At 50.1% G+C, this 27,837-nt stretch overlaps 1 protein-coding gene across 3 annotated transcripts; it reads left to right on the top strand.

Annotated features, from left to right (window-relative positions):
• The first annotated feature begins 93 nt into the window (after nt 1-93).
• Nucleotides 94-26,965, top strand: CLCN6 (chloride voltage-gated channel 6). Of its 3 annotated transcripts, XM_060014489.1 has the most exons (23): nt 94-203; nt 985-1,044; nt 6,071-6,136; nt 6,493-6,558; nt 7,128-7,194; nt 8,988-9,094; nt 9,723-9,849; nt 10,501-10,568; nt 11,584-11,642; nt 12,508-12,640; nt 13,447-13,560; nt 13,989-14,155; nt 14,694-14,820; nt 17,497-17,623; nt 17,885-18,038; nt 18,194-18,353; nt 18,444-18,550; nt 19,551-19,737; nt 20,536-20,693; nt 20,849-21,005; nt 22,617-22,724; nt 22,869-22,994; nt 25,752-26,965. In XM_060014489.1, exons 1-23 carry the CDS (start codon nt 117-119, stop codon nt 25,830-25,832), a joined length of 2,613 nt encoding a protein of 870 aa, XP_059870472.1. In that variant the 5' UTR covers nt 94-116; the 3' UTR covers nt 25,833-26,965. The 3 variants fall into 3 exon arrangements, 2 of the variants coding, with proteins under 2 accessions (XP_059870472.1, XP_059870481.1); XM_060014498.2 differs by lacking the exon at nt 22,869-22,994; XR_009519860.2 differs by lacking the exons at nt 22,869-22,994; nt 25,752-26,965 and having other exon boundaries at nt 20,883-21,005.
• Nucleotides 26,966-27,837: the final 872 nt, after the last annotated feature.

Below are 27,837 nucleotides of genomic sequence, written 5' to 3' on the forward strand. Positions count from 1 at the left end.
TCTCCGTCCCAAGCTCGAGAGGGCCACGTGACACTCCCGAGGCCAGTCACGTGAGGCGCGGATCCTGGGTGGGAGGGGGTTGGCGGAGGGGTCCAGAGTGGCAGTAAAGGAGGAAGATGGCGGGGTGCAGGGGGTCCCTGTGCTGCTGCTGCAGGTGGTGCTGCTGCTGCGGTGAGCGTGAGACCCGCACCCCAGAGGAGCTGGTAAGAAGCGGGTGGAGCCGGGCTGGGGAGGGGGCGGTTGCTAAGGGACGGCGAGAGGCGTTGCCGGGGGTGGGGCCGGGCCGAGCTGGGCCCGCAGGTAGCAGCGGGTGGGGCCTGGGGACCGCAGCCTGGGCTCTCGAAGCATCTGCCCGGCTTCACGTGCCCAAGTCTTGGGTCATTTCTCAGAACCCCTCCCTGGAATCTGAGGGAGAACCCAGGCCAGCTTCAGTTAATCCCATCCTTATATTTTTTTATTTCCATCTGAATGGAGTTTTGAATGAAACGAGCGTTTTCGGAGTGAGCCCCCTCGCTGGACTTTGTGCATATCATGCAGCTGGCTTAGTTCCTCCAGCCCTTTCTCACTCTATCCCTCACCCTTTCTGGGTCCAGCGTCCCTCTGCAAAGCACCCTGGGAAAACTTGAGTTGTGTCCCCAGAGTTGACAAGTCCCTCCTGATTTCAGACTCGGCATGTTATCAGACGGAACCTGAACTCTTTCCCCCTTAAACTGGCAAGTGACATCTTTGAAGTGTCCTGACGATGAGAGGTTATTTGGAGAATGTATAAGTAGGAATGAAGCGGTCACCTGACGACTGTGGATCCCCACCACACTACCCCCATCCCAAAAGGTTTTTTTTTTTTTTTTTTAGGTCTTTTTCCCATTTGATGATAATGGCTCCAGATGATTTAGAAACTAGTAGCTGGTTTCAGTAAATACTTCTGCCTCTTTCCACTTTTAAAACCATTAAAAAGGTCTTCCTTCTCTGGATCTGTTTTTCTAGACCATCCTTGGAGAAACACAGGAGGAGGAGGATGAGATCCTTCCAAGGAAAGACTATGAGGTAAGTTTCTTAGATGCTGTCTTGGGTAACGTAAGTAGTGAGTGACCTCACTTCAGAGCGAAGCATTAGGATTCCAGCCAGAGATGCTCTTTGACCTTCTCTCCCGGGGAGTGAGTGGGTAAGATGTAACTTCTTTGTGGGAAGGGGCCTGTTTAAGAAGCGCTTTTCTCACCTCAGCCCCAAAGCAGGGTCTGGGTGTGTCTCCAGGCTCTCATAGATCTGTGGCACCTTAACCTGGATAGAGCATGTGTTTGCCATTAGACTGTTTGCTTTTTTACAACTTGTAGAGACCCAGAGTCAAAGCCACTGACAGTGTTTGCTAGTAACAGGTGTGGGCCAGTTCTCCTCTAAGAGAACTGGGTTTTCAGATGATTGTTTCCTGCCCAAACAGCTTCTCTCAGAATTGTCAGTGCTTGGTTATAGTTCCAGATTTCAAGCATGGGACTCTGAAAGTGTGTGTGTGTGTGTGTGTGTGTGTGTGTGTTAAGGCCAGTGCTGAGGGAGTGCCTTTATCATTTAATCAGTTTATGATGACATTTCTATGATTTTTGAAATGGCAAAAACAAGCCATGGTTGTGATAGAGGATTCGTAAACGATTTATAAAAAGAAGCTAGGGAAAAACCCATAACACTGCTCGTTAAAAGATGATTATTCACTTTACTAAACGTCCTTTTCCATGTTTTTTTCTTAAGTAACAAAGTGAGACTCTACTAAATACACTATTTTAACATGTTTTCCCCTCCCAGTTGATAAGAATTTTTGTAGCAATAGATACTTTTCTGTAATATCTTTCTAAATAGGGGAATAGCATTTCATTGTGCCACCGTTTCTTGAATCTGCCTTCTCTATATTATGAACTGCATCGTTGTGACCATCCTTTCTTGTTTATCCTTAATTGCTTTCTTAGGATCAATTCCAAGAAGTGGGCTTAGTCATGTCTATGTTTAATGCTTTAAAGAAAATGTCAGGTAGACTTAAAAAAATCAACATCCTAGAGCAATAACATACCCAGACTAATTTTCTTTCTAATATTTTATCTTACTCTGGCTGTAGAATTTAGTGTAACTATTATGATTTACAGCTTCGCATGGAATTTTTTAAAAAACTTTTATTATAAAGAATTTCAAACATAGACAAAAATAGGCAGAATAGTACATTGAAACCCCCTGTACTCATCACACAGCTTCAGCAGTCATTCAGCTCATGCCTAACCTTGTTTCATGTAGGCTCCCATCCACTTCCCCCTTCCCATATTGTTCTGAAAGAAATGCTATACATCACATCATTGCACCCGTAATTCAGTGCGTATCTCTAGTATATGAAGACTTTTTTTAGCATAACCCAATACCATCTTCATACCTAAGAAATTCACGATAATTCCTTGATATCAAATAACCAGTGTTCAGATTTTCCAGTTGTCTGATAAACGTCATATGTACTTTTTAATAGTTTGTTTGAATCAGGTTCCAGATGAAGTCCTCACATTGCATTTGTGTGATATGTCTTTTAAGTCAAGTAGGTTTAAGATGAAGTAGATTCCACCTTCATCTTTTTTTTTCCCCTTGCAGTTGACTTAAAATAACTTCAGGAGTCTAGAACTTGCCAACTGTACCACAGTGGTATAGTGTAATGTGCTGCTCTGAGTGCATTTAATCAATCAAAAAGCACTGTATCCACTGATGTATTGTCTCATATTTCTTAAATATTTGTTTGCTTGTACATAGTTGAGAGACTTGCAGGAATAAGTATAAGACAGTCCATATTGTGCTGTCATCTTGCATTCCCTCATTGAGCCTGAGCCTGGTGATATCATCCTGACTGTTGCTATGACTGGCACTGTCTCAGCTTTCATTCTACTCCTGGGAGCTCACTACGGCATCTGTGCTCCATTCACGTACTGTATCCCCGGCTCCTTCACTCCTTTCACTATATTGCACTCATATTTGTAATGCATTTACTTTCAGCTGATATGCATATTTATGTGAATTTTATGGGCTAATGTTCTTTTGTGTGAGTCATTAATATTTGTCAGTTAACCATCTCTGCATATGAGCTTCTTGAGAGCATTTGCTATGTGTAAGAGCAAACTTAGCTAGGCACGTGATCAGAAAAGCCTGCCCAGATTTTATTTATGAGGGATCAACTAGAAAACCCTTCTTTTGAAGCTCTTTCTAAAATGTGTTCTTTCTTGCCTTAGAAAGAGTTCATTGCACATACTTGACTCTTTGATAAGTTGGGGGTCTTACAAGATGTTAGTCCCTGTTGCTTTTTTTTTTTTAATTGAGGTTTGTAGTTTTTTTTTATTTTATAAATTTTTTTTTTTTTTTTTGCGGTACACGGGCCTCTCACTGTTGTGGCCTCTCCTGTTGCGGAGCACAGGCATGTGGGATCCTCCCAGACCGGGGCACGAACCCGCGTCCCCTGCATCAGCAGGCGGACTCTCAACCATTGCGCCACCAGGGAAGCCCAGACAATATCAGATTTTAATAACAGATCATATAGTTCATTGGTACCCGTTTACCAAGTGTCAAACTTTCAGCTAATTTATTTAAAAAAAAGAAAAAAAGATTGGTGTTCTGGTGTTGCAGTTGTTTCTAAATGTCCCTTTTAACAGCTTTTTTGAGCCATAATTCACATGCTATACAATTTACCCATTTAAAATGTACAGTGCAATGTTTTTTTAGTATATTCACAGAGTTGTGCAATCATCGAAGCAATTTCAGAACATTTTCATCACCCGGAAAGAAACCATGCACCTGTTAGCAGTCACTGCCCATTCTTCTTGCCCCTGACCGTAGGCAACCACTAATCTACTTCCTATCTTTATACCTTTGCCTATTCTGGACATCTGCAAGCGTTTTCAATGTTTATGGAGTCACAGTGTTATTAGAACCATCAAGCAAATAGTTAATTGCCAGTGATTTTTATACATATTTGGTATGAAGGATAGTCATATTTTCAAAATGTCAGTTTTTTTCTGTTGGTTCCTAGAATGTGATGTCACTTAATTGATTAAAAAATATATACGTGTGTGTATATATGCACAAACGTATGTGTGTGTATACAGACAGCTGACCCTGAACAACACAGGTTTAAACTGCTCAGGTCCACTTATATGCAGGTTTTTTCCAATAAATACAGTGCCTGTATTTTCATTTTACAGATATTTAAATTAACTAAGTGTGGGGAAAACTTTGTGTTCCATTAGAGATCACAATATGTGGAATCGAAAGAGCTAGTATCCAAACTGTTTCAGCTTCTTGCCCTTGGGTGAGTCATTTATCAGTTTCTTCATTTTTGAGGCAGAAATAGCAAAATTCGGATTTTCGACTGTGTGGGAAGTCGCTTCCCCTAACCCCTACGTTGTTCAAGTGTCTACTATATGTACGTATATGTGTAGGATCTGTATGTGTATATATGTATAATCATTAAATACATATATATATTTAGTCATTCACGGATGGGTCTAGTTTCCCAGCAGAAGTATAGTTTACAGATCGAGTTTTTGTTGTTTTGTAATCAGGAAAACAATTTTGTTTCTAATATAAAAAGCACACCATGTTTGCTGGGAGAATTTTAAATCATATCCAGATGTGAATGCCTCCTAAAACACCAGAGATAACCACTGTTAACAGTTTTCCCAAATGTTTTGCATTGTATGCTGACATACAAATCTTAATTTTATTTAATCAAAATAGGATTATGTTATACATTTTATTCTGCGTCTGCCTTTATTTATTTTGCATCTTGCCTTTTTCACTTAATTTTTGCACATTTTCCCCATCTGTCTTTGTAGACCTGTCAGAATTATTTTATAGCTATATAGTCTTCTGTATCTGGGTGGATGATAACTGATTTAATCAGTCGGCTCTTGTTACTCCAGGACCCTTTAACAAAAGGACTTTGGACTTTGGGTAGTCATATAAATGGAAAAAACTGTCACGTGTCACACCTGTGTTTGTTTGGCTGACTCAACTCCTGTCTGGGAGTGTGGCCGCCGGGCCAGTGTCCAGTTTGTTCACTAGCTGACATGTAGGTAGCAACAGGTTATGGGGAGAGAGCACACAGAAGACTGTTTTCCTTTGGTGCCAAACTGCTGCTTCTCATGCAAGATGTAGAAATAAAATTATTTACTTTGAATTGTTTCTTGAAATGACTCTGGCCCACCTGCAAAGCGTTTGCAGAACAGCTGTGTTCTGCGAAGTTTAAGGAAAACAGTCTCCACGTTTGTTTCGTGACTAACCTCTTTTTCACAGACACGAACTGCAGAAGGTACTTAAAATTAGACTTTCTAAATTAATTTGGTTTTGGTTAATTGGAATATTTGTTCATCTAATAGAGTAAGTTGGGTAACACTAGTGACAGCTGAAGGTCTTTTAATGTTTGGCAGAAACAGGACACTTAAAAATATGTAGTTTAAAACTTCTTGGGACTTCCTGGTGGCTCAGTGGTTAAGAATCTGCTTGCCAATGCAGGAGACACGGGTTTGAGCCCTGGTCCGGGAAGATCCCACATGCCACGGAGCAGCTAAGCCCGTGTGCCACGACTACTGAGCCTGAGCTCTAGAGCCCGTGAGCCACAACCACTGACGCCCATGCGCCTAGAGCCCGTGCTCCGCAACAAGGGAAGCCACCGCAATGAGAAGCCTGCGCATCGCAACGAAGAGTAGCCCCCACTCGACGTAACTAAAGAAAGCCCGTGCGCAGCAACAAAGACTCAACACAGCCAAAAATTAATTAATTGATTAATTTAATTTAATTAAAAATTAAGCAAAAAACTTCCTAAAGCGTGAAGTATACACCTAAAGCAGTGCTGTTGAAATGCCCGTATAAAGCACAGATTGCGATACTGCAGGTCTGAAGGGGCTGAGGGTGTGTGTTTCTAACAAGCTCCTCCTGGGTGCTGCTGTGCCCACCTGTGCTTTGAGTGGCAGGAACTGGGAGTTTTATCCCTTTCCAGGTTTTGGTAATTCTTCCTATTGGCTTGGGACTTTTTTTTTTTTAAACTCACACGTCCCTCTTTCAGAGTTTGGATTATGATCGCTGTATCAATGACCCTTACCTGGAGGTTTTGGAGACCATGGATAATAAGGTGAGTCCTTTATTGATCTCTTGGGACCAAGTAGGTCTTAGGACAGCTTCTTTTTCTGTTCTAAATAGTCAAGTAAATTTCTTTACCCCTTGGCCTCTTAACCCTTTTCATGAGATATCTGCATTTATTACTTAGTCGCTCAACCTGCCAACCAGAGTGCCCGCTGTCAGTGCTCCTGGCCCGGCCCTTAGCGTTCTTCATTCTTGCATTGTAAAGCACCTGCCACCCCAGACATCATCACCGTGCTTGCTGTCCATATGGAATTTAGTCTAAAACTGGTTGGCTGAGATGTATTCCCTCCCTGCTGTCATCATAAGCCTGCAATAAACGGAATCATTTCTTTCCTTTGTGAACAGAAAGGTCGCAGGTATGAGGCGGTGAAGTGGATGATGGTGTTTGCCATTGGAGTCTGCACAGGGCTGGTGAGCAGGCGGGGCGTGGGGAGACGATGGGCCAAGGGGCGGAGGGGGTCAGAGGGCAAGCTCCAGCCGGCGAATAAGTTCGTTTTTATAACAGAGACTGCCTTACCCCCCCCAACTCCTTTTTTTAAAATCATAATCCTGACACTTTTTCATACTTCTCTTGCCACGCAACTCTGATGCCCTTTAAAGCACGCAAAGGCTTTTTGAAACTGCGTTTGGAAAGAGCGGAGCAGGCCCTCACACACGTCTGTACTGTTCCTCTCCAAGCACCAGTGGTCTTCCTTGGTCTCCGATCTTTTTTACCATCCTTTTCCCTCTGTACTTTAACCCTCCTTCTGACAACTTAGCTGCACCCCTTTCTTTTGTGCTTGGAGGGGCCGTGGCGCCAGGCTGAGGTGGCACCCTCCTGTAGCCACAGTGACTAAGGAAAGCCTGTTCACGCGTGGCCTGTTGGTAACATTGGTGCAGGTGACCAACGAGAACAGGCAGTGGGGGGAAGGGGCGGTGCCTCAAGGGGAGTGCCTGTGACAGCGGGGAGACCTGGGTGACCGCCCACGTGCTCTTCACAGGTGGGTCTCTTTGTGGACTTCTTTGTACGGCTCTTCACCCAGCTCAAGTTCGGAGTGGTGCAGGCGTGTATCCTTTTCACGGGTCTTGGTGTTTCCGGACGTCAGCAGTTGCTGACTCTGCTTTCCTGTCTAGAAGTGAGTTTAACAGCAGACGTGATCTTTGAAGAGCTCCGTATTAGCCACTTGGGTTTGAGGTTTTTCATTATCATCGAAGGACATGAGAGGAAGACTTTAATAGAAAGGTGCTCATGTTCATGGTTAGTAAGACCTGAAGCACAGATGCCTATTTTCCCTGATCGATCTATGAATTCGTTGTAGTTCCAATGGAAATTCCAGTAGATTGTTGCTGGAACTCGAAAAGTCTCTTCCTAAATTTGTGTGGAATAGTAAAGAGCCCAAAGTAGCTGAGACAGTTTTGAACAACAGACAGGGGAATAGCCATGCTAAATGTCAAGACATATAATTTAAGATACAGTCATTGAAACAGTATCATATTGGTGCGGGAATACCCAATTAGACCAGTGGGAAATAATAGAGAAGCAGAAACTGGCCCACACGCATATAGAGATGTGGTGACTGACAGAGTTAGTGTTATAAATTAGGAAGGATGGATTAGTTAATAAAAGATGCTGGGACATCAGTTATCCACCTGGAAAAATACAAAATTAGATTCTTTGTACTATAAATTAATTCCAGATGGACTGAAGATGTCAATAGGCGAAACAAAACTTGAAGAGACAATGTAATGTTGAGAGTACAGAATAATTTCTGAGGACTCCAGGAGGCACAGAGTGAAGGGGAAAAGATCAATAAACTTGACCACATCAAAGTAAATATTCTATTTATACACACACAAAAAAACCCCAAACAACAATAAAACACCGTAACTAAAAAACAAGTTTACAGCCTAGGAGAGGTTGTTCCTGTGCATTTAAGAGACAAATAATTAGTATCCAGAATAGAGGGAGAACTGCAGCTCAGTAAGAAAAAAGCCCAAACAGCCCAATAGAAGATCAAGCAAAGGATGTGAACAGGCAATTCTCAGAAGAGGAAAATTAGCCGATAAGTAAACCTGTGGAAAAGTGCTCACCTCACCACCAGCAGGGAAATGAAAATCAAATACATAGGAAGGTGCACCTTCCTAACTCCTGAGTTTCTGTTCTAAATGTGGCCCTCAGACATGCACAGAGATGTTCATTGCAGCTCTGTGATGGCAAAGGATTGAAATCCCACCAAATGGGAGAGTGGGAAAATTGATGTTCACATGATATAGTTTTATGTAGAAGTCAAAGTAAATGAACCAGAGCTTTTCCATCAACATGACTAATTCTCAGAAAGCGTTGAGGGAGAGGAAAAAGGCAGCTGTAGAATGTGCATCAAGTGCAATGCCATTGTTTTAATTTTAGAAGCACCTAGAACAATGTGGACGCACATGGAAACTTGCAGGGGAGGATGCGCAAGAGTTTCAGCTTAGTGGTTTCTTCCAGGAGAGAGGGAGGGAAACAGAAAGGGTTTTGTTGTTGTCGTCGTTGTTTTTAATGGTGTCTGATGTTTTCATTTAAAAAAAATACCTGGAGCAAATGTGGCGTAACACTGAGATTTGTCAAGGCGTGGGCTGTGGGAGTACAGGTGCCTGTACCTTACCTCTCATAATGTTTGAAGTATTTCATAGTTTAAAAATGGTTCCTAACGTAGGAGACATCTCAGGCAGTTGTGTTTTTTTTAAGTTTATATACGGAGAACAGGAGGGTGTGCAGTAAGCAGCCACCGTGCTTCAGAAGAGGAGAAGCTGCCTCACTTCAAGTGACGGTAGGACCGCCCCAGCTAGCGGGCACGGTTTCCTTAACCCCATGTCTGTAGCGGTGGAGGAGTGCAGCCAGAAAGGCTGCCTCGCCCTGTCCCTCCTTGAACTCTTGGGTTTCAACTTGACTTTTGTCTTCTTCGCGAGCCTTCTTGTCCTAATTGAGGTGAGGTGGTGGGGTGTCGCCTTTTTGCTCATGAGGTTTTGCTCTCATTTTCTCCATCTCCATTTTCGAAATGTCAAGAAACTGATTTAGACTTCGAATATAGATTCCCGTAGAAAAAGTGGTCTCTCGTTCACTTAGAGATGTTTTCTGAAAGTGGTTTCAGCCTCTGGTGAGATTAAAGAGGAACAATCTAGACGAGAAGGTTGGTTTTCGACCTTGGTAGCACGTTAGAAATAACCTGGGGAACGGTAAAAATGACTTTAAATAACTTTAAAATACTTCAAACTTAAATGCTTTAAACTTCAAAAGACTTTAACTTTAAAAGTGACTGATACCCAGCTTAGACGAATGAGGTAAGACTCTCCGGTAGTGAAGGAGGGCATCGATTGTTGAAAGGCCCCCCAGGTGATGCTGAATCGCCAGGAACTTGCTAGAAATGCATCAGACCTACTGAGTCAGAAGCCCGGGGGGCAGGGGCAGCCTCTGGTTTCACAGGCGCATGGGGGGCAGGGGCGTGGGTGCTGCTCTGGTGAAGAGGGTCAGTTCGCCCTCTTTGGTGAGGCTGTCCAGGGTGAACCGTAGACCCAGTGGAGTCTGAGTTTCTGGGTGTACCTGCTCTCCCCATCAGCCAGTGGCAGCGGGTTCTGGGATACCCGAGATCAAATGCTATCTGAATGGTGTGAAGGTGCCCGGAATCGTGCGTCTCCGGACCCTGCTCTGCAAAGTCTTTGGAGTGCTGTTCAGTGTGGCTGGAGGTAAGGAGGGTCTTTTCTGACCTTTATCCTTGAAGCGTTCAGGGGACGAAGATGACAAGAAGCATCATGTGTGTACACTGAGTAGGTTCGGATTTGAAGGCCCCGGCCTCAAACAGGTTTCTGCACTGTTTGTTGATGGGTTATTTTTTAAATACAGATGCTCTGAATTAGTTACCATTCAGAGATATCTGACCAGCACACCACTGAGTCTTGAAGTAGAATGAATGTCTAATTGGTTTGTGGAGTTGGCTTTTAGCAAAGTCAGCAAGTTTTTGTGCCAGATAATAAATATTTTATACTTCGTGGGCCAAGAGGCAAGAAAAGAAGCTGTTAGGTAGGTGCTTAGACTTACATGACCGCTTAAAATGTATCCATGTGAGAATGTAAAGACCATTCTGAGCTCTCTCAGGCTGTATAAAAACAGGCAGCAAGGCCGTCTTGGCCCACAGGCTATGGTTTGCTGACCCCCGATGTAGAATTTCAAGATTATTTTCTCCTGTTTGATGGGAATTTGACTCACCCTTTCTCTTACAAAGTCATAGGATCATCTTTGTTTTATAGTTGTCAAGAGAAAGGTCTATGTAACAAAGGTCTCCTGACCCAGACCGTTCTGTGCTCACTGATGGCCTCCCCCTTTTCCACCTGTTCCAGGGCTCTTCGTGGGGAAGGAAGGCCCCATGATCCACAGTGGAGCAGTGGTAGGGGCTGGCCTCCCGCAGGTAAGGGTTGATGGTCTGCGGGGGCGGGTTACCCCTGCGAGTGGGCCTCCTGCACAGGGGCGTGTCTGTGGTTGAATTTGGAAAAAATCCATCGGGAGCATCCCAACACGGCTTCGGAATCTGCTGTCACTTTGGGTTGACGAGAAAACGATATGGTCTGACTCCCAGGAGAGCAGGTAGCTGGTACCTCGAGGCTTTGACGAGGCCCTGCTGAGTCCTAGGAGCAGGAATGGGACAGAGAGAAAGTCTGTTCAAATGAAAGTCACCCGGTGCTCCCACAGCCTTTGCCGAGCACGTCCACGCAGGGTGGCTTTGTGGAGCGTCTCGGGAGAGGCTGGAAGCCTTGGCTGAGATGGTCTCAGGCGCAGGTCTATGCTGATTCCTTTGGAAGCAATGCGGGAGTAGCAGCTGCTGTTCATTAGCGTTAGGTGCTGTCCGGGCCAGACTCTCATATACTGGCTCCTTTAAAGCCACCTCAAGGGTGGAGTTGCCCTTATCATCTTCTTTCTGAGATGAGGAGCTGAGGCTTAGGGAGGCCAAGGAGCTCGCTCAGGACCCCAGGCTCCCGTGCTCACGGGCTGGTCCACGTGGAGAAGTCTCAGTTCCCTATGAACTGTCGCTTACGGACGTTTACATCTCATGTTCTAAGGGGAGGGAGTTGCTGTGCGGCGGCCTGAGATTTTGTCGAGCAGGTTATGAGTTGGCCCCCTTGGCCCTTCCTCGGTGACTCTGCCCCATGACGTCTGCAGCAGCTTTCAGTTCCGCCTAACCCTTCGCTCAGCAATTTCCCCTTTTCCTATTGGACTCGCTATGGACAAAATGCAGTTTCTGAGGGGCCTAGAATTTGGGGGGCAGGAAAAGCAGTTCCTCCCCAAAGCCGCCTCTCTTCCCATCTGCTGCCCCGGACTCCTTCTCGCAGTCCCTGCCCAGGCACGCTCAGGCTACAGGGACTCCCCGGCGCTGTGGATGCCTGCAGCTTCGGGCCCCTCTCTGACTTTGTTTTCTCTTGTTCTAGTTTCAGAGCCTCTCTTTACGGAAGATCCAGTTTAACTTCCCCTATTTTCGAAGTGACAGGTATGGAAAGGTTGGAAATTGGGGTGTTTTTTGGAAAAAACAAGCCGTTCATTTACTGCCACTGAGACCCTACACTTGCTCTAGTCCGGCTCACACTCTCCCCTGCTGGGCGGGCTGCGTGCAGAACCCGACCATCCAGAAGGAGGTGGGCTTTGAATTATTCTTCTGAAGATTAGGAGCACAAGGGCCAAGCAGGCATCATGGCTTCCATTTTGTCGTAACGTAGGGCCTCTAGAAGCATCTCAGACAACGAAGAATGTGGTCCAAGATCGAACATACGACCAGGGAAGTCCACAGGCATATTATCAAGGATGGAGTTTATTTGCTTGGTCAGCCACGTCTCGGGTTTGGAAGGCTGCTTCTGGGCACTCTTCAGCCCGTGGGATTTGCGTGTGTTACTGACCTGCACACCTGGCAAGGCCCTTGCAGTCAGGGGCCCAGGGGCCGGGTTGCGGTCCGCCTTCTCGCCTCGGCGTTCCTGCCGGTCACTGTCACCTGCCCCTCTGCTCACAGCCACACTTGTACGTTTTCTCTGGTGCTGAGCTTTCTGGAAGGAAGGTCTGATGAGCCAGTGGCTCAGCGGTGCCACCAGAACCCTCCAGCCTGCCTCCTGAGAATCCATGTTGAGAGTCAACGGACGTCAGGGAGTCCCCCCACCTGGCGGAGCTCCTCTGGGGAGAGCGTTTGGCTCATAGGTGAACTGCTTTGGCTGCCGAGTTGCCTCCCCAGAGACCTGCCCTTCATGAGCCCTGACTGTTCGTGGGTCTCGAGATGTTAAAATGTCAGTGCATAAGGAAGTGAAAACTTGCCTTTCGCAGCCTGAGGGCTGTTTCTCAGATAAACCGTCTCTCTTTTCTGTCCTCAGAGACAAGCGGGATTTCGTATCAGCAGGGGCGGCCGCTGGAGTCGCTGCAGCTTTCGGGGCCCCCATTGGGGGTACCTTGTTCAGTCTGGAGGAGGGCTCATCCTTCTGGAACCAAGGGCTCACGTGGAAAGTGGTGAGGAAGACCTTCCCCTGAGCTTAACCACACCCCCCAGATTTAAACTGGACACCTCTTACCCGTTACATTTACCAGTAGTTTTTTTTTTCCTCTTTTACTGTTTACCAGAGTCATACTTTAAATACAGTTACAAATGTCTGGAGCAGAAAAGGTATACCATGCAAACACTAACCAAAATAAGGCTGGTGTAGTAGTTTCTTAACGTTAAAGGAGACTTTGAGACAAGGGGAATTACCAAAGTGAATGAGGGACGTTTCACGGTGATAAAAGGCTCGATTTAATCGATAGTTTTAGTTAACCTGTGCTTCTGATGAGACCAAGAGAGTTGACGTTACTGGAAACTCCTTTGCTCTAGACACCCATAACCTCCAAACTGTGGACTTTTCTGTACTTCCCATATTAGCACCCTTCCCATCCTTAGTCAAGCTGCTGCTCTTCTCTCCTGACGAACCATCCGACCCGATAGGTGAGACCGGCTGTGGTCCTGATGTGAACCCCCGTCTCCTGCCTCAGGGGAGCACGTTCTTCCTCTGGTGTTTACTGTTCCTTTTTTGGCACAGGGTCTGGTGCATAGTAGGCTGTAAATGAATAGTCCTTCACAAAAGGCTGAATGAAAACTCCTAATAGCCTGATTTCCAACTTCTCACACTTGTGGTGTATCTACTGCCGTGGTCACCAGGGCCCTGTGTCCAGACCTGGAGTTGGCCGGTCTCTGTGCGGAGCAGGAGGTTGGTGGGGACACGTCTGGGAGGAGGCAGGACCTGTCGCTATCGAGTGTTCTTGTTTTTTCACCTATCCCCTAGCTCTTTTGCTCCATGTCTGCCACCTTCACCCTCAACTTCTTCCGTTCTGGGATTCAGTTTGGAAGTTGGGGTTCCTTCCAGCTCCCTGGATTGCTGAACTTTGGCGAGTTTAAGGTACGTTTTGTCCTTGCCCCCCAAATTTCTTTCTTGACCCGTGAAAATTGCTCTTTTTTTTTTTTTTTTTTTTTTTAACATCTTTATTGGGGTATAATTGCTTTACAATGGTGTGTTAGTTTCTGCTTTATAACAAAGTGAATCAGTCATACATAAACATATGTTCCCATATGTCTTCCCTGTTGTGTCTCCCTCCCTCCCACCCAAAATTGCTCTTAAGTGCCAGAGAGAAGCTGTCAGAAGGGTAGGTGCGTCCCTGCCCCTGTCGTCTCCCGCATGCCCTGTGCGGGCGGGATTCCAGCACTGCTTTGGCTCTCGTAGGGAGAAGGCAGGATCGCTTCTCGTCTCTGTCTTTTTCTGCTCCTGTCCCTTCCTGTTCTCATGGGCACTCTGGTTTTTCTCTCTCTCTCCCTTGCCCCTTCTCTCAGTGCTCTGACTCTGATAAAAAATGTCATCTCTGGACAGCTATGGACTTGGGTTTCTTCGTCGTGATGGGGGTCGTTGGGGGCCTCCTGGGAGCCACATTCAACTGTCTGAACAAGAGGCTTGCGAAGTACCGTATGCGAAACGTGCACCCGAAACCTAAGCTCGTCAGGTACCCACGCAGTCACCTCCCCTCCTGCCGTGGCCCCCAGGCCCTGTGTAGGCCAGGCCATCTCTCCCGGGGAATGGACCCCACTTCCCACACCAGCTTTCATGTCATGTCTAAGACTGAAAATGGAAACCTGTTTGTCAGATGGGCCAAAAGACTGAGGCTGAGCTTAATTTATATCAGAGCCACTGGCTCACTCCCAGCCTCTCTGGACTTGGCCGCCAGGACGCATGGCAAAGTCAGTATTGGCCCTGCGAGGGGTGCACTCTCACTAGACTCTCGCCCCAGGACTTAAAACGGAAGGCCGTTCATTCCTCGGAGAGAGATGATGTGGCCGCAGCAGCCCACGTTACTGGCTGCCCACTTTTTACGTGGAAATTGCTGGAATGCAGCGAGTCACTGATAAATTCTGCTCACGTGCTAACAGCAGGGGCTGCTGTGCGTGCTCTTGGGGGAAAGGAGGGCTGGAGGTAGGCAGTTTTTGAGGTCCCAGGACCAGGTGACTTTTTATCCACAGTAACGGCTGCGCTTTGCCTCCTAGAGTCTTGGAGAGCCTCTTGGTGTCTCTGGTGACCACCGTGGTGGTGTTTGTGGCCTCCATGGTGTTAGGAGAATGCCGACAGATGTCTTCCGCAAGTCAAGTTGGTAATGACTCCTTCGCACTCCAGGTAACCCTGGTGCACCTGCTACCTTTGTCCTACACACGCGAAACAGAAGAATCCGGAAATGTATGGCTTGCCTCAGTTTAGAGCTAATAGACGTGTTGGGTTCATTGTTCCACACCTGATTCAGATTGCCCGGGGTGGGGCGGGCGCTGTAGTAGTCTTGTTACCTAAGAGAGGATGTGCACCACACTTTCTCTTTCTCACTTTTGTGAACAGTCCTGGCTCTCATAGAGGGAACTCCTCTCCCTCTCTCTCCCCACCTGTCCCCCTCCCTCCTTCCTTCCCTCCCTCTCCCCCCCCACCCCCCGCCCCCGTCCTTCCTTCCCTCCCTCTCTCTCTTTGTTGAACAAAACTAATTGGAAACAGACGTTCAGGATGCTGACTGTCTGCTTCTCCTCCGAGCCTCAGTTTACTCTTTGACCCCCCCACCCCTGAAAGGTGCACGCCAGCCTCACCCTCGGGATGTAAGAGGCACCCCTCAGACGGGAGAAAGGAGTGCCTGCCTCAGGGCACACGGTGGTCCTGGCTCGTCCTGCGTCTTCCAGTTGTTCTGGCTTTAGGCCATTTACTGGCATGCCTCCTCTTTGCATTTTTCTCCTTTTCCTTTCCTAGGAGTATGTGACGTTTTCTAGCACCTTTCCCCGAAAGAGCCGGTTGAGTGAGGTAGGCATTGGAGCTTACTGTACCCTGTGTTTTTCAGTCCAGTCCGGTGGGTCTGAGAGCCGGTCTCTAGGGTGGAGGCTGGAGGTTCTCTAAGTACATGTCTTGTTGCCTCCGGGGAGCCACTCGAGTCCCTCTGAGCCCCTTTGGGCTTTTGTCTTGAGTGGCTGCCTCTTCCTTGTCCCCAGGAACAGTCAGTGAACGGCTGGAATGTACTAGGTCAGAGGTCAGAGGTCAGCAAACTGCGGTCCATGGTTTTTACATTTTTAAAGCGTTGGGGAAAAAAAAAAAAAGAAGGACGTGTGACAGAGACTGTATGTGACCTGCACAGCCTAAAATATTAACTGTCTGGCTCTTCACAGGAAATGTTTGTTGATCCCTGTTACTGGCTATTCCCCAAGGCCACCTCTTACCAGACCAATATTTTCCAAAGTGTGTTCTAAGGAACATTGATACACGTGATTCAAGAGCAAACAAATGGAAAAGGATTCTGTGGTCAGATGGGTTAACCAGAGCTGAGTAGGTTTCTTTAATACAGGATTTCTCAGGGCCTTTAAAGTTCCAGTAAGTGTTAGGAATGTTTGGAATGTTCGTAGTGTGCCAGGTGTTCTACTAAGCACTGTACATACATGACCTCATTTAGTCCTTACCATTGCCACGTTGGCTAGTATTGTCCCCATTTTACAGATGAAAAAACTGAGGCAAACTGAGGCCTTGCCCGAGATCACCCAGCTAGTCATATATAGCACGAGGTGGGTATTATTCCCATTTCATAGATGAGGAAACGGAAGCTTCACAAAATTAAAGACCTTTCCCAAGGTCACTAGAGGGTGGCAGTGTGAGAGTCAAATCCACCTGATCATGGAGCCTGTTCTCTGCTTTTCACAGATCCACCGATTTCCAGCAAGTGCTGTGATCCTTCTGTATGCGTTTGGCCACAGGACTCTTTCCAGAGCACCTTCAGGACTAGGTTCCTCCAGGCATAGTTTGGGAAACACTGCATGTGCTGGTGACTAAGCTGTCGCCTCAGCTTGTCCCCCCTTCACTGTTCCGCACACGCGTCTCCTTTGCCAGCTCCTCCCTGCCAGGTTCTGCCGATAGGGGGCGCTCTCCTGTCTCCTACAGCAGCCTTCATCCGGCCGTGTTGCCCAGCCAGGTCCACCTGGTAGGGTTATACAAACCCATCACCTGGTATTGTTACAGGGTCCACATAAGGGCATCTTTACAGTGTCATTAATATCGATAGAATGGAATCCAGGAAAAGTCTGCTTAGTTAACTTTGCCGGAAGCACTCTCTAATTGTTTGCCCAGTGAGAGGTGTGAGGTCTGCCCCCTGTGCTCCTTGTACATCGCCAACCAGAAAACAGATACCCTCGCCCTATAACGAGTCCAGCAGTGCCCGGAGCTCATCTGCTCACACAAAACGGTGAAGAGAATGAGAGGGCTGGGATGTGGAGAAGTAATCTCTCCTCCCAGCTTGGGTTTTGTGCAGCCAGGAGCGCGGTGTCTGCATCGGGCCTCATGTACATGGGTTTTCTTCTGCAGCAAACTCGGGTGGAGGCTTTTTCCATTTGGGACAAAGTTGGGGCGTTAGGTCAGGCCGTGCCCTGGACTCTCCTCCGCAGACGCCTGTCCACTCCCGGCCACTTGTCGGTCCCCTGCCTCGTCCTCCACCATCCATGGTGCTCTGGGGCCAGGCTTCCCGCAGTACCACTGACAAAATTAGCCCTGGGAGAGGAGGCAGAGCCAGACCATGGTGAACCCTAAGTGTAGTTACGTTTTTATTGTGAATGTGCATGAACAGGGCCCTCCTCCTGATTCTTTCTTTCTCAAAACGCAAGGAATATACCGTATCACGGTTGGCTGCTCTTGGGGATCGATCTTTTTTCTGCTGCCTGTTTAATTTACGGGTAAAGCTTGCAAACCAGACTCTTTCGACCTCGCTGGAGACATCCCACTTGAAGTCTCAGATGCCCTCCTCAGGGGCCCTTATTTGACTTTCTGATTCCTTTTTCTTAGGTCACATCAGATGAAGTGAATTCCAGCATCAAGACCTTTTTTTGTCCCAATGAGACCTACAATGACATGGCCACACTGTTTTTCAACTCCCAGGAGTCTGGCATCCTTCAGCTTTTCCACCAGGATAGTGAGTATCCGGGAGGGCGGGGTTTGGGGCAGGAAACAAATGGTTACTCCTCTGTGAGACAGAGCCAGGCTTGCCCTTCATTCTAAGCGAGAACAGGGCTTTTCGTGGGTAATGCCAACCCAGACAAGATTGGGGTGTCTGCCTCCGGTGCTGGAGGTGAACCGGTCAGGGCGCAGAAGGACCTGGTGGGAGCCAACGCAGTCTGGTGGGCCTTGGCAGGCATCTTAGCGGGACTCAGGTCGGTCTGTTCTGGCTCTGCAGGTGCTTTTAGCCCCATCACTTTGGCGTTGTTCTTCGTCCTCTATTTCGTGCTTGCATGTTGGACTTACGGCATTTCTGTTCCAAGCGGCCTTTTTGTGCCTTCCCTGCTATGTGGAGCTGCTTTTGGACGTTTAGTTGCCAACGTTCTCAAAAGGTACCGCGTGTGTGTGTGTGTGTGTGTGTGTGTGTGTGTGTGTGCATGCGCCTGAGCGTGCACTTGAGTACGTATGCACAAGTGTGCAAATCATAACTCCCTCCCGCACCCCCAGTGTGATTCTAAGGCGTGTTCTTGGTTTCTTTCTTCCCCAGCTACATTGGATTGGGCCATATCTATTCGGGAACCTTTGCCCTGATCGGTGCTGCGGCTTTCTTGGGCGGGGTCGTCCGTATGAGCATCAGTCTCACGGTCATCCTGATCGAGTCCACCAGCGAGATCACGTACGGCCTCCCCGTCATGGTCACCCTGATGGTGAGCACGCCCCCCGTCCAGGCCTCCTTCAGGTTCGGGGCCACGTTCCCCCACAGCGGCCTCTTTTCAAGTCTTTGCTTTGTGTTTCAGGTGGCCAAATGGACAGGGGACTTTTTCAATAAGGGCATTTATGACATCCACGTGGGCCTGCGAGGCGTGCCGCTTCTAGAATGGGAGACGGAGGTGGAAATGGACAAGTAAGGCCAGGATTTCTCTTCATGTCCTAGTTCCAGAATTTACAGACTTTAGGGCCCAGGAATGTTTGTATTAGGTAGGAAACGGTAATTCAGATTCTTGGGTTGGAAGAAGGTAAGTAACAACAGCAAGGTCCTTCCAACAGCAAGCACGTCTGTACCCAAGTGTGTTCGGGATGGTGGAGCGGCCCCGTGCAGCTGGGCACTGGGGCGGGCAGGGCCGCTTTGTGGATGGTTCGGCCGCTGTGGCATTCTGGTTAAATAGGAAGTGTTATGATTGAGTGTTTAAATTTAGGCTCCAAGCCCTGTGAGTGAGAACTAGCTGCCTCGTGTGTGCCCAGCGAGGTGTCGTCCTATCAGCAGTGATTCCTCTGGGCATAATCACCAGCTTATCCATCAGCCGACAGATAGTTCAGGCCTCCGTGTCTGGGATCGTGCAAGGTGCTTAAAGTCTAACGTAGGGGTCAGCCAACTTCTGGAAAGGGCCAGATAGTAAATATTTGCAGGCCATGTGCTCTCTGTCCTGCCGCTTTAGTGTAGAAGCAGCCACAGACAACATGTAAACGAGCGAGCATGACCAGATTGGACCTGTGGGTGACAGTTGCCATCCCTGGTCTAAAGGGACGCCCAAACATTGTAATTCCAGTATAATTAGCAGTTCAGTGGTGATACTGGCATGTGCCATGGGGTGCTGAGGAGCGATGGCCAAACCCCTGAGCAACTGGATGAGGTTTGTGGAGGGGGGACATTCATATTGAGCTGAGGGTCTTGGCCCACACGTCTGACAGAGCAAGGAAGGGCATTCCAGGCACAGGGAACAGCATGTGCGAAGGGGACGGAACACACCAAGGAACGGGTGTGTTCCAGGAACTGCTAGAGATGGTTCAGAAAAGGGGCCCAGGTGGTCCAGGCAGTGCAGAAGAGGCAGCACAGCTCCGTCATGGCTTGCTCCCGGTGCCGTGGACTCTGTCACGAGTGCGGACCGCTTCCCTCCTTCCCCCAGACTGCGAGCCAGCGACATCATGGAGCCCAACCTGACCTACGTCTACCCGCACACCCGCATCCAGTCTCTGGTCAGCATCCTGCGCACCACTGTCCACCACGCCTTCCCAGTGGTCACGGAGAACCGGGGCAATGAGAAGGAGTTCATGAAGGGCAACCAGCTCATCAGTAACAACATCAAATACAAGGTAAAGGAAACGGCCCCGGAGGGGAGGTGGGCGATGGACAAGTGGTTCCCTGCTGCCCACAGTGATGCCGTGCTTGTCACACCCCGTAGATGGGGTGGCCCTGGTTGGCTCTTGTGAAAGTCAGCACTCTTTTCATTGCACGCGACAGTGAGTGTGGACTGGACAGTTAGTATAGTATAGACTACGCAGTGAGTAAGGACTGTGTTAGGCCGTCAGGACGTGTGTTCATTCCCACTGCAGCAAGCACGTGGATAGATTGTTGTTTTAAACATCAGTCTTGAGTATTCGGTGCAGGTTGTATCGGGGAGGGTTCTGAGTTGCCAACAATGGACTCTGACCTACTTATGAAAGAAAAAAGTCCATTGGGAACTGCAGGATGGACAGGAAAGCTGAAGCACCAGGAGCAGTGCACTCTGGGCGAGCAGGTGGCTGGTGGCCCCTCTGCAGGTACCAGGAGGCACCTGTGCTGAGGGAGAGTCCCACTGCCTCACTTGGGTCACGTGCCCACCCTTGGCTTCGGAGGCTGGGGGGCACGTCAGTTGATAGGACCGCCAAGACGTGACGTAGGAGCATTGAGATGCTGTCCCCAGATCAAAGGAGTAGGGGTGTTGGGCTGGCAAAAACCTTGGGCTCCAACAGGCTTCTTTGAATCACAAGCCCCTGAGCCGCTGTGAAGGTTTCTTGCAGTTCCGGCATAGGCCTGTGCTTTTGACCCGCATTGTCACCCACATCCTCACCTGAGTGGGTGCTGGCGCGCCCGCGCTAGCTGGCCGTCGTCGCCGCCCCTCCCACCCACAGAAGTGCAGCATCCTCACCCGCGCCGGTGAGCAGCGCAGACGGAGCCAGTCCATGAAGTCCTACCCATCCAGCGAGCTGCGGAACGTGTGCGACGAGCACGTGACCTCCGAGGACCCGGGCGAGAAGGAGGACCTCCTGCAGCAGATGCTCGAGCGGAGGTGAGGGAGCGTGGCCGCCTGCGGGGCCGTCAGCCCCTCGCCCGCCCGCCGGGGCTGTCCGGTGGGGGGGGGGTTTGGGGGAGGGGGTCGGGGACGTGGACGGGAAGTGATCCTGCTGAGGGTGTCCTAGGCAGCGTCTGGTTTCTGTATAACAGATACACTCCCTACCCCAACCTATACCCTGACCAGTCCCCAAGCGAAGACTGGACCATGGAGGAGCGCTTCCGCCCACTGACCTTCCACGGCCTGATCCTGCGCTCGCAGCTCGTCACCCTGCTCGTCCGAGGAGTTTGTTACTCTGAAAGCCAGTCGGTGAGTCTCCTTTCCTGTCCCCACCAGGATTCTGGAAGGCACGAGGGTGGCAGGAGCACAGTCCGTGCACCTGCCGTCCAGCGGTGTGTGTGGCCGCGTGGCCCCCGCTGCAGGCAGGGTCCCTGCGCTGAGCCCGAGCAAAGCTGTGAGTTGCCCTCCGGCGCCTCTTCCCGTAGTCTCCTCACCCGGGGCTGAGTGTCCTTCTGGCCGGTGGGCTCTTAATATAGTTTCTGCCTTTAATGTCTACCGTGAATGAACTTTGTTACGTGTGTCATCCAGAGACATACCCTTCTTCTCATCGATTCCCCTGTAGTTTTCTTTTTTCTCTTTGGTTTTTGTCGAGATAGCAGGCGTGGGTGGGCTGTGTTCAAAGTGGTCCCTATAGCGACCTGGGACACACTTGACCCCTTCAGATGGAGCCTGAAAAAGTCACCCAGAGGACTAGTTTCCAGACTGACTCTCCTGCTTTGGGTCTTGCCTGTGGGCAGCCAGCTGAGGTCACTCGTGGTCTCACTGGCCTGCAGAAGAGAAGCTCGCATGGGCAGAACAGAAAAGGCCATGGGTGGAGAGGCTCAGGCTTGGGGGTGTGGCCTGTGGGGAGGCCCAGCCCTGCTGGAATGGGGGAAAGGTCACGTGCGGAGCACAGGGGACAGGGAATTTGGAGGCATTAAGTGAGCCAGACTACACAGGGCCTGCACACAGGAGCCGCCAGAGCTGGCCCGAGTCAGCGGTGGACGGGGAGGGCTGTGTGCAGAGGGGAGTTAAGGGGAGGAGAGCGGGGCAGGGCATTGACTAGCACCTGTGCTTCCTGTGCCCCGCTCGAGAGCTGGTAGTGGCGGCCCAGCTGCCCGCTGACGGTCAGCAGCAGTGAGAGCTGAGGGAAAGTCCAGAAGACTCAGAATGCAGGAGGAGTCGCGAAGCTCCCGTGTCAGTCTCTTGTGGCTGCCATTTCCAGTCGCCGCAAACTGGGTGACTTCAAACAACAGCAGGGTATCCTTTCAGAGTTCTCAGGCCACAGGACAAGACGCAGGTGTCGGCAGGGCCGTGCTTCCTCCGGAGGCGCCTTCCTCGTTTGTGGTGGGCGCCAGCGGTCCTCGGCCTGCCTCGACTGGAGGCTCCCCACTCACGTCTGCCTCCTCGTCACCCACTCTCTCCCCGTGTGTCCTCTCCTCTCTCATAAGGACAGCAGTCATTGGGTTTAGAGCCCACCCTACTCCAATATGACCTCATCTTAACTTGATTCCATCCACAAAGGCCTTGTTTCCAATGAGGCCACATTCACAGGTACCAGGCGTTAGGACTCGGACGTATCTTTTGGGGTGACACAAGTCACCCCACACAGCTACTATTAGTTAGCACTTTCCTCGTTGAAACTCTGGAATAGCTCAGGTCTGCTTTACAGATGAAAGGGAAGTTCAGAGAGATTAGGGGACTGGCCCAGGGAGACACAGCTGGGAATTGGCAGGGAGCTGGCTGTGCAGCACCTGTTCTGGCCCCGCCCCTGCCCCGCCCCACCCCGCCCCGCTCTCAGACGCAGAGGGAGGGGGTCTCTAAAGGTGACCCTGCCAGTTGCCGCGTTCGGTGCGAGGACTGTCTCTGTTGGGGTTGCAGAGCGCCAGCCAGCCGCGCCTCTCCTACGCTGAGATGGCCGAGGATTACCCGCGGTACCCTGACATCCACGACCTGGACCTGACCCTGCTGAACCCGCGCATGATCGTGGTGAGACGGGCTTCCCTTGGGGACGGGGCCAGGCACGGAGGCCGAGGGCCTGTCTTGCGTGGACCGCTGCTCGTCTGCACGGTTGGCATCTGATCCTGGCCGGGCAGGACAGGCTACAGGTCCCCTGTGTTGTCTCCTCTGCAGGACGTCACCCCATACATGAACCCCGCGCCCTTCACTGTTTCCCCCAACACCCACGTCTCCCAAGTTTTCAACCTGTTCAGAACGATGGGCCTGCGGCACTTGCCCGTGGTGAATGCGGTGGGAGAGGTGAGCGTAAGGGCACGTAAGTGCGCGTGTGCCTGTGGCCGCATCTTCTGGAAGGGACCCTCTAAGGGCAGTGCTGCCGGGGAGGCGGGGCCTCTCACCCAGGAAGGAGCAGCAGAATCCCGCAGGGAGGCTTCTCAGACCCAACCTGCTCTGTGGCTCCCCACCGGGGGTGAGGGGCCCAGGGGTGGAGGGGGAGACTGCGGTAGCTTCGGGAACCTTCCCCTTTGCCTCCGGGGTGTTTCTTCTACGCCGTCTCCTGTGTGGCCGGCAGATGTCGCCAGCGTCTCACTGGTCTTCCCTCTGAGGCCCAGAAGCGCTTAGGGCCTTGTCTGTCCTGAAACCTTCCTCTTCACCCTTGACCTGATGGCGCCTCCTTGAGGAGGGGGTCAGTTCCCCCCCTGTTATGGGAATTTGTAGCAGTAAATGAGGGAGTTTCAGACAAAATACTTGGAGAGTTTTGAAAAGTAAAACACCTAGTAATTATTGCTACAGATTTTCCCATTGTTTTCTCTTTCTTAGAACTCCATTGTTTTTCTTATTCCACAAACATTGGTGTTTGTAGGAAAATATGAAAATATAGGTAGGCAGGAAAAAGAAATGCCAAACCCTGATCTCTGTAGAGGCAGCCATGTTAACTTTTCAAAGTATATCTTGTTTTTTTCCTCTGTGTCTAGACATAGAGGTTTTATATGTCAAGGTTTAGTGAAGATGTTAACACTATTTATCCTGTTTAATACCTTAATTTTTCAGTTAATCTATAGGAAATGACTTTCCACAGCAGAAAGTGTTCACTTGGGATACTTTGACAGCTCGGGAGCATTCCGTCGCATGGCAGTCCGGTCTCTCATTCAGTTGTCCTCTGTTGTGCAATATCTAGTTAAATTTCACCATTAACGGTCACCTGTTTGAGGCTTTCGGTGGGTGTCGCCTCGTTGCCCTCCAGGAAGTGACGCCTCTCCAAAGTGAGGGTCACAGCAGGCCCTCCGACGGCACGGCGTGTCCTTACACGGATTTAGTGGCAGGGAGTCAAATCGTGTTCCTTGAAACACAGCCGCGCTGACAGTTCTAACGCAGTTTATGGTGTGGGACACCCACCTCAGTGACAGCTGTGAGTCACTGCGATGGCTGCGGAAAATACCCGTTTAGGGAAGACTCTGGTTCTCTGGACTCTCATGCTCTGCTGTGCGTCTGTCACTGGCTTGGCGGAGGAGGCCGGGTGTTCCCCACACAAAGCAGTTCTCTGGTTCTCTGGGTACAAGCTGGGCGTCCTAAACTCACCTCGGCCCTGGCGCTGTCTGCTGGGGGCGGCGTCGGGTCCCTCAGATTGAGGGCTCAGCCCCACAAGACTGTTCATCACATCCGCCTTCCCCCCACTTCAGTTATCAACGGAAAGTCCAGGTTGTCACCTGTGCTCCTGACTGACTGGCTGTAAATAGGAGGTTCCCATGACCCCCTGCTCACAGAACTCCGGAAAACAGTTACTTATATCCTTTTATAGTAAACAATAATTTAGTAACCCCGGAACGGCCGGATGGAGGAGATACACCGGGCAAGGGATGTGGGAATGGGAAGGGGTGCCCAGCTCTGCATCCTCTCTGGTACCACCTAGCACCTTACGTGTTCACCAGCCTGGACGTTCTCCAGACCCTGTAGCTCAGGGATTTTAATAGAGGCTTCATGACATAGGCATGATTGATTACATCATTGGCCATTGGTGCTCGATTCAACCTCCAGCCCTCCCCTCCCACAGCGAGGGGGTGGTGGGAATGAAAGCTCCAATCTTCTAGTCACCCACTTGGTTCCCTGGGAAACCAGCCTCCATCCTTAAAGGGCTTTCTAAAAGTTACTTCATTAACATAAACGCTGGGGTGGTTGAAAGGGGCTTGTTAGGAATAATAAGGCACCCTTATTACTCATCACTTAGGAAGTGCCAAGAGTTTTGAGAGCTTTGTGCCAGGAACTAGGACAAAGTCCAGATATGTGTTACTATAAATCCCAGGTGGCTCTGAAAGATGGTATTTCTGAGCTGGAGCAGGGGTCACCGCCGCTCAGAAGCCTTCCCTGGGCTCTGCGTCTTGCACAGGCACGCCAAGCAGGCTGCGTGTGGTGGCTGAGAAGCTAGAGAGCGTGGGCCCTGTTTAAAAAGACATTCACATTCAGATTCTAGCCGGCCCAACTAAAACCGTTGGGAGCTGAATTCATCCCACTGGCCTCCAGCTTGCGATCGCGAGTTGTGTCTATCTCGTTCCCATCTAGAAATTAGGTGGCCTTTTTTTTAAAATAAATTTATTTATTTATTTATTTTTGGGTGTGTTGGGTCTTCGTTTCTGTGAGAGGGCTTTCTGTAGTGGCGGCGAGCCGGGGCCACTCTTCATCGTGGTGCGCGGGGCCTCTCACTGTCGCGGCCTCTCTTGTTGCGGAGCACAAGCTCCAGACGCGCAGGCTCAGCGGCCATGGCTCACGGGCTTAGCTGCTCTGCGGCACGTGGGATCTTCCCAGACCAGGGCTCGAACCCGTGTCCCCTGCATTGGCAGGCGGACTCTCAACCACTGCGCCACCAGGGAAGCCCTAGGTGGCCTTTGAAATGAGTGTCTTGATCACGTTGTCAGGCCTGTCCCCGTCCTTCCAGGACCTGATTCTGGCCCTGCCGTTTATTGAGACGGGCCGGGCAAGCTCTGTCCACTCCTGTCCCTCATGTTTTCGTCCCAGTGGGGTTCACTCTGCAGGTGACTTGGGTCTGTTTTTGCTTCGTCCTAGATCGTTGGGGTCATCACACGGCACAACCTGACACGTGAGTTTCTGCAGGCACGGCTGCGGCAGCACTACCAGACCCTATGACGGCCCGGCTCGGCCTCGCCGCCACGTGCCAGCCCGTCCTCTCCGGGAGCCGCAGCTCGGGCTCCGCCGCCATGGCTGGCCAGGAAGATTCCCAGTCGCCCGCTGGCTTGGAAAGCCTGCAATCATCGAACACTTTGCCGTCAGAGCTCCTGGGGGTGGTGTCAAGCCATCAGGGTCTGGACTTGTGTGACGTCAGCCAGTGTCTTCCCGTTTCCTGCCCCTTGCGCGCCCCCATCCAGTGCTGGCACAGGCCCCAGCCCCTCCTCCCCGCTAGCACCAGGACCAGAAGGGAAGTCAGGCCTCACCCACTGGCGGGGGCGCTCGGAGCAGGTTCCCCACCACCTCTTTGCTCCTTTCCTAGGGAACCCAGCTGTTGCCTTAAACCATCATGGGAGGGACCTTGACCGAGGCAAACACTGGGTGGAATGCCAGTTGCAGAATTCAGTCAATTACTAAATTGAGGAATTGGGCCCTGAGGAAACTATGCCTGTTTCAGGGAGGCCCGCCTTCACTGGGACTCTGAAGTTGACATCTTGAGCAGTTCATTTTGAGGGAGGTTCTGCTTCTGGGTGTGAGCTGGTGCTCTGGTCTCGCCGCTGTGCTGTGAATCTAGAGCCCTAGAAGCACAAAGCATTCAAACCCCGCTAATAGTTCCTGAACAGTAACTCTGACGGTAGGGTTAGATTCACATCTGCCCTAGGTTTCAGCATTTCGGCTTCCTCTCCATTTTCCAAATTACCCGTGGTCTCCGAGTGCCACGTTTTTACCCTGGTCCTTTTCTTCTCCATGGAATTACTAAACTTTCCTTACGTTTTACCTGGATCTTCCTGGTGAAGCAACCCCAGCCCAGAGGATCTTGGCATCACCCCTAAAAGCAGGGCACCCCTAGATAAGCTGCTGCACTTGACTCTGGGCAATGGTGCCGTTGTTCAGAAGATGGAAAGGAGTGAATCCTGAGCCAGGTCCACTCACAGGTCCACGATGTGGCTTAAAAAGCCAGAGTGTGACAGTACAGCAGATGTTTATTCGAGGAAGAGGGTGTCTTCCCTTCGCGAGCACTTCTCACTGGCCTCCTGCTGGCCATCCGCAGCCTACCGAGCGGCTCAGCAGTGGAAACTTCAGGAGGGGTTAACAGCAGGAGGTGGCTCCTGCCAGCACGTGCCCCGGGGTTTTAACATCAAGCGGAGGAAGCCTCCCTCCCTTTCAGTGACTTAGTTTCCCTTTGGGCTGGTTGGTCCTCTCTGAACGGGCACCCGAAGGCATTTGCGCTTACTTTCCTCTTGTGCTCTCTCTACACGTTTAGCAACATCTTAGGCCCATCGTGCAACCATGTGGCAGATGTGCTCTGAGGGTCAAGGTGGCATTCATTTGCATTACGTTAGTTGTTTGTTTGTTTGTTTGTTTTTAATCATGGAATTTGCCTGAGGACGTCAGTGCCAGGCCTCAGCAACACAGTTCTCTCCCCTCAGCCTCCCGACTTCTGTTGCCGCCTTTAAGCCTGGGGAGTGAGTGTCCGCCCGGCTTTGCTGGCTCAGGTCTTGCGCTCCACACACTCTAGGGAACAACTCCACCTATGCCGGGGGGCTGCGTCAGCATCATTGCCAATGACTCTGGCCCCTCCATTCCTCCATTTTCTTAATCTCTTTGACCAAGATTACTTCGACCTATAAAATTTTCAACTTCCCTGGGTGCACTTGACTTATGAAACACAGATGAAACTCCCAGTAAGTAGTTCGGGAAATCACAAAGACCAAAGGGCAAGCCCTTCTAAATGTGATTGCGTTCAACCAGCTGCCAGTATTTTAAGGCAGCATTCGGAACTTGACCGCGTTATTTATTTTATTGAGAAGCAAACCAATGCCCAAGTCAGGCGAGTGGCATGACCGCCTACACCAGGAACCTGCTTTCCTCTTCCCTGTCCTTTCCTCTCCTGAAATTGGTAGCACTGAGGTCCTGCTTGAGGATCTCCCACCTCCAGAGGGCGGGGTCGCAGGCTGCTGGCCTC

The sequence above is a fragment of the Delphinus delphis genome, chromosome 1 (assembly GCF_949987515.2).
Source record: "Delphinus delphis chromosome 1, mDelDel1.2, whole genome shotgun sequence".
In the NCBI taxonomy this organism is placed as follows: Eukaryota; Metazoa; Chordata; class Mammalia; order Artiodactyla; family Delphinidae; genus Delphinus; species Delphinus delphis.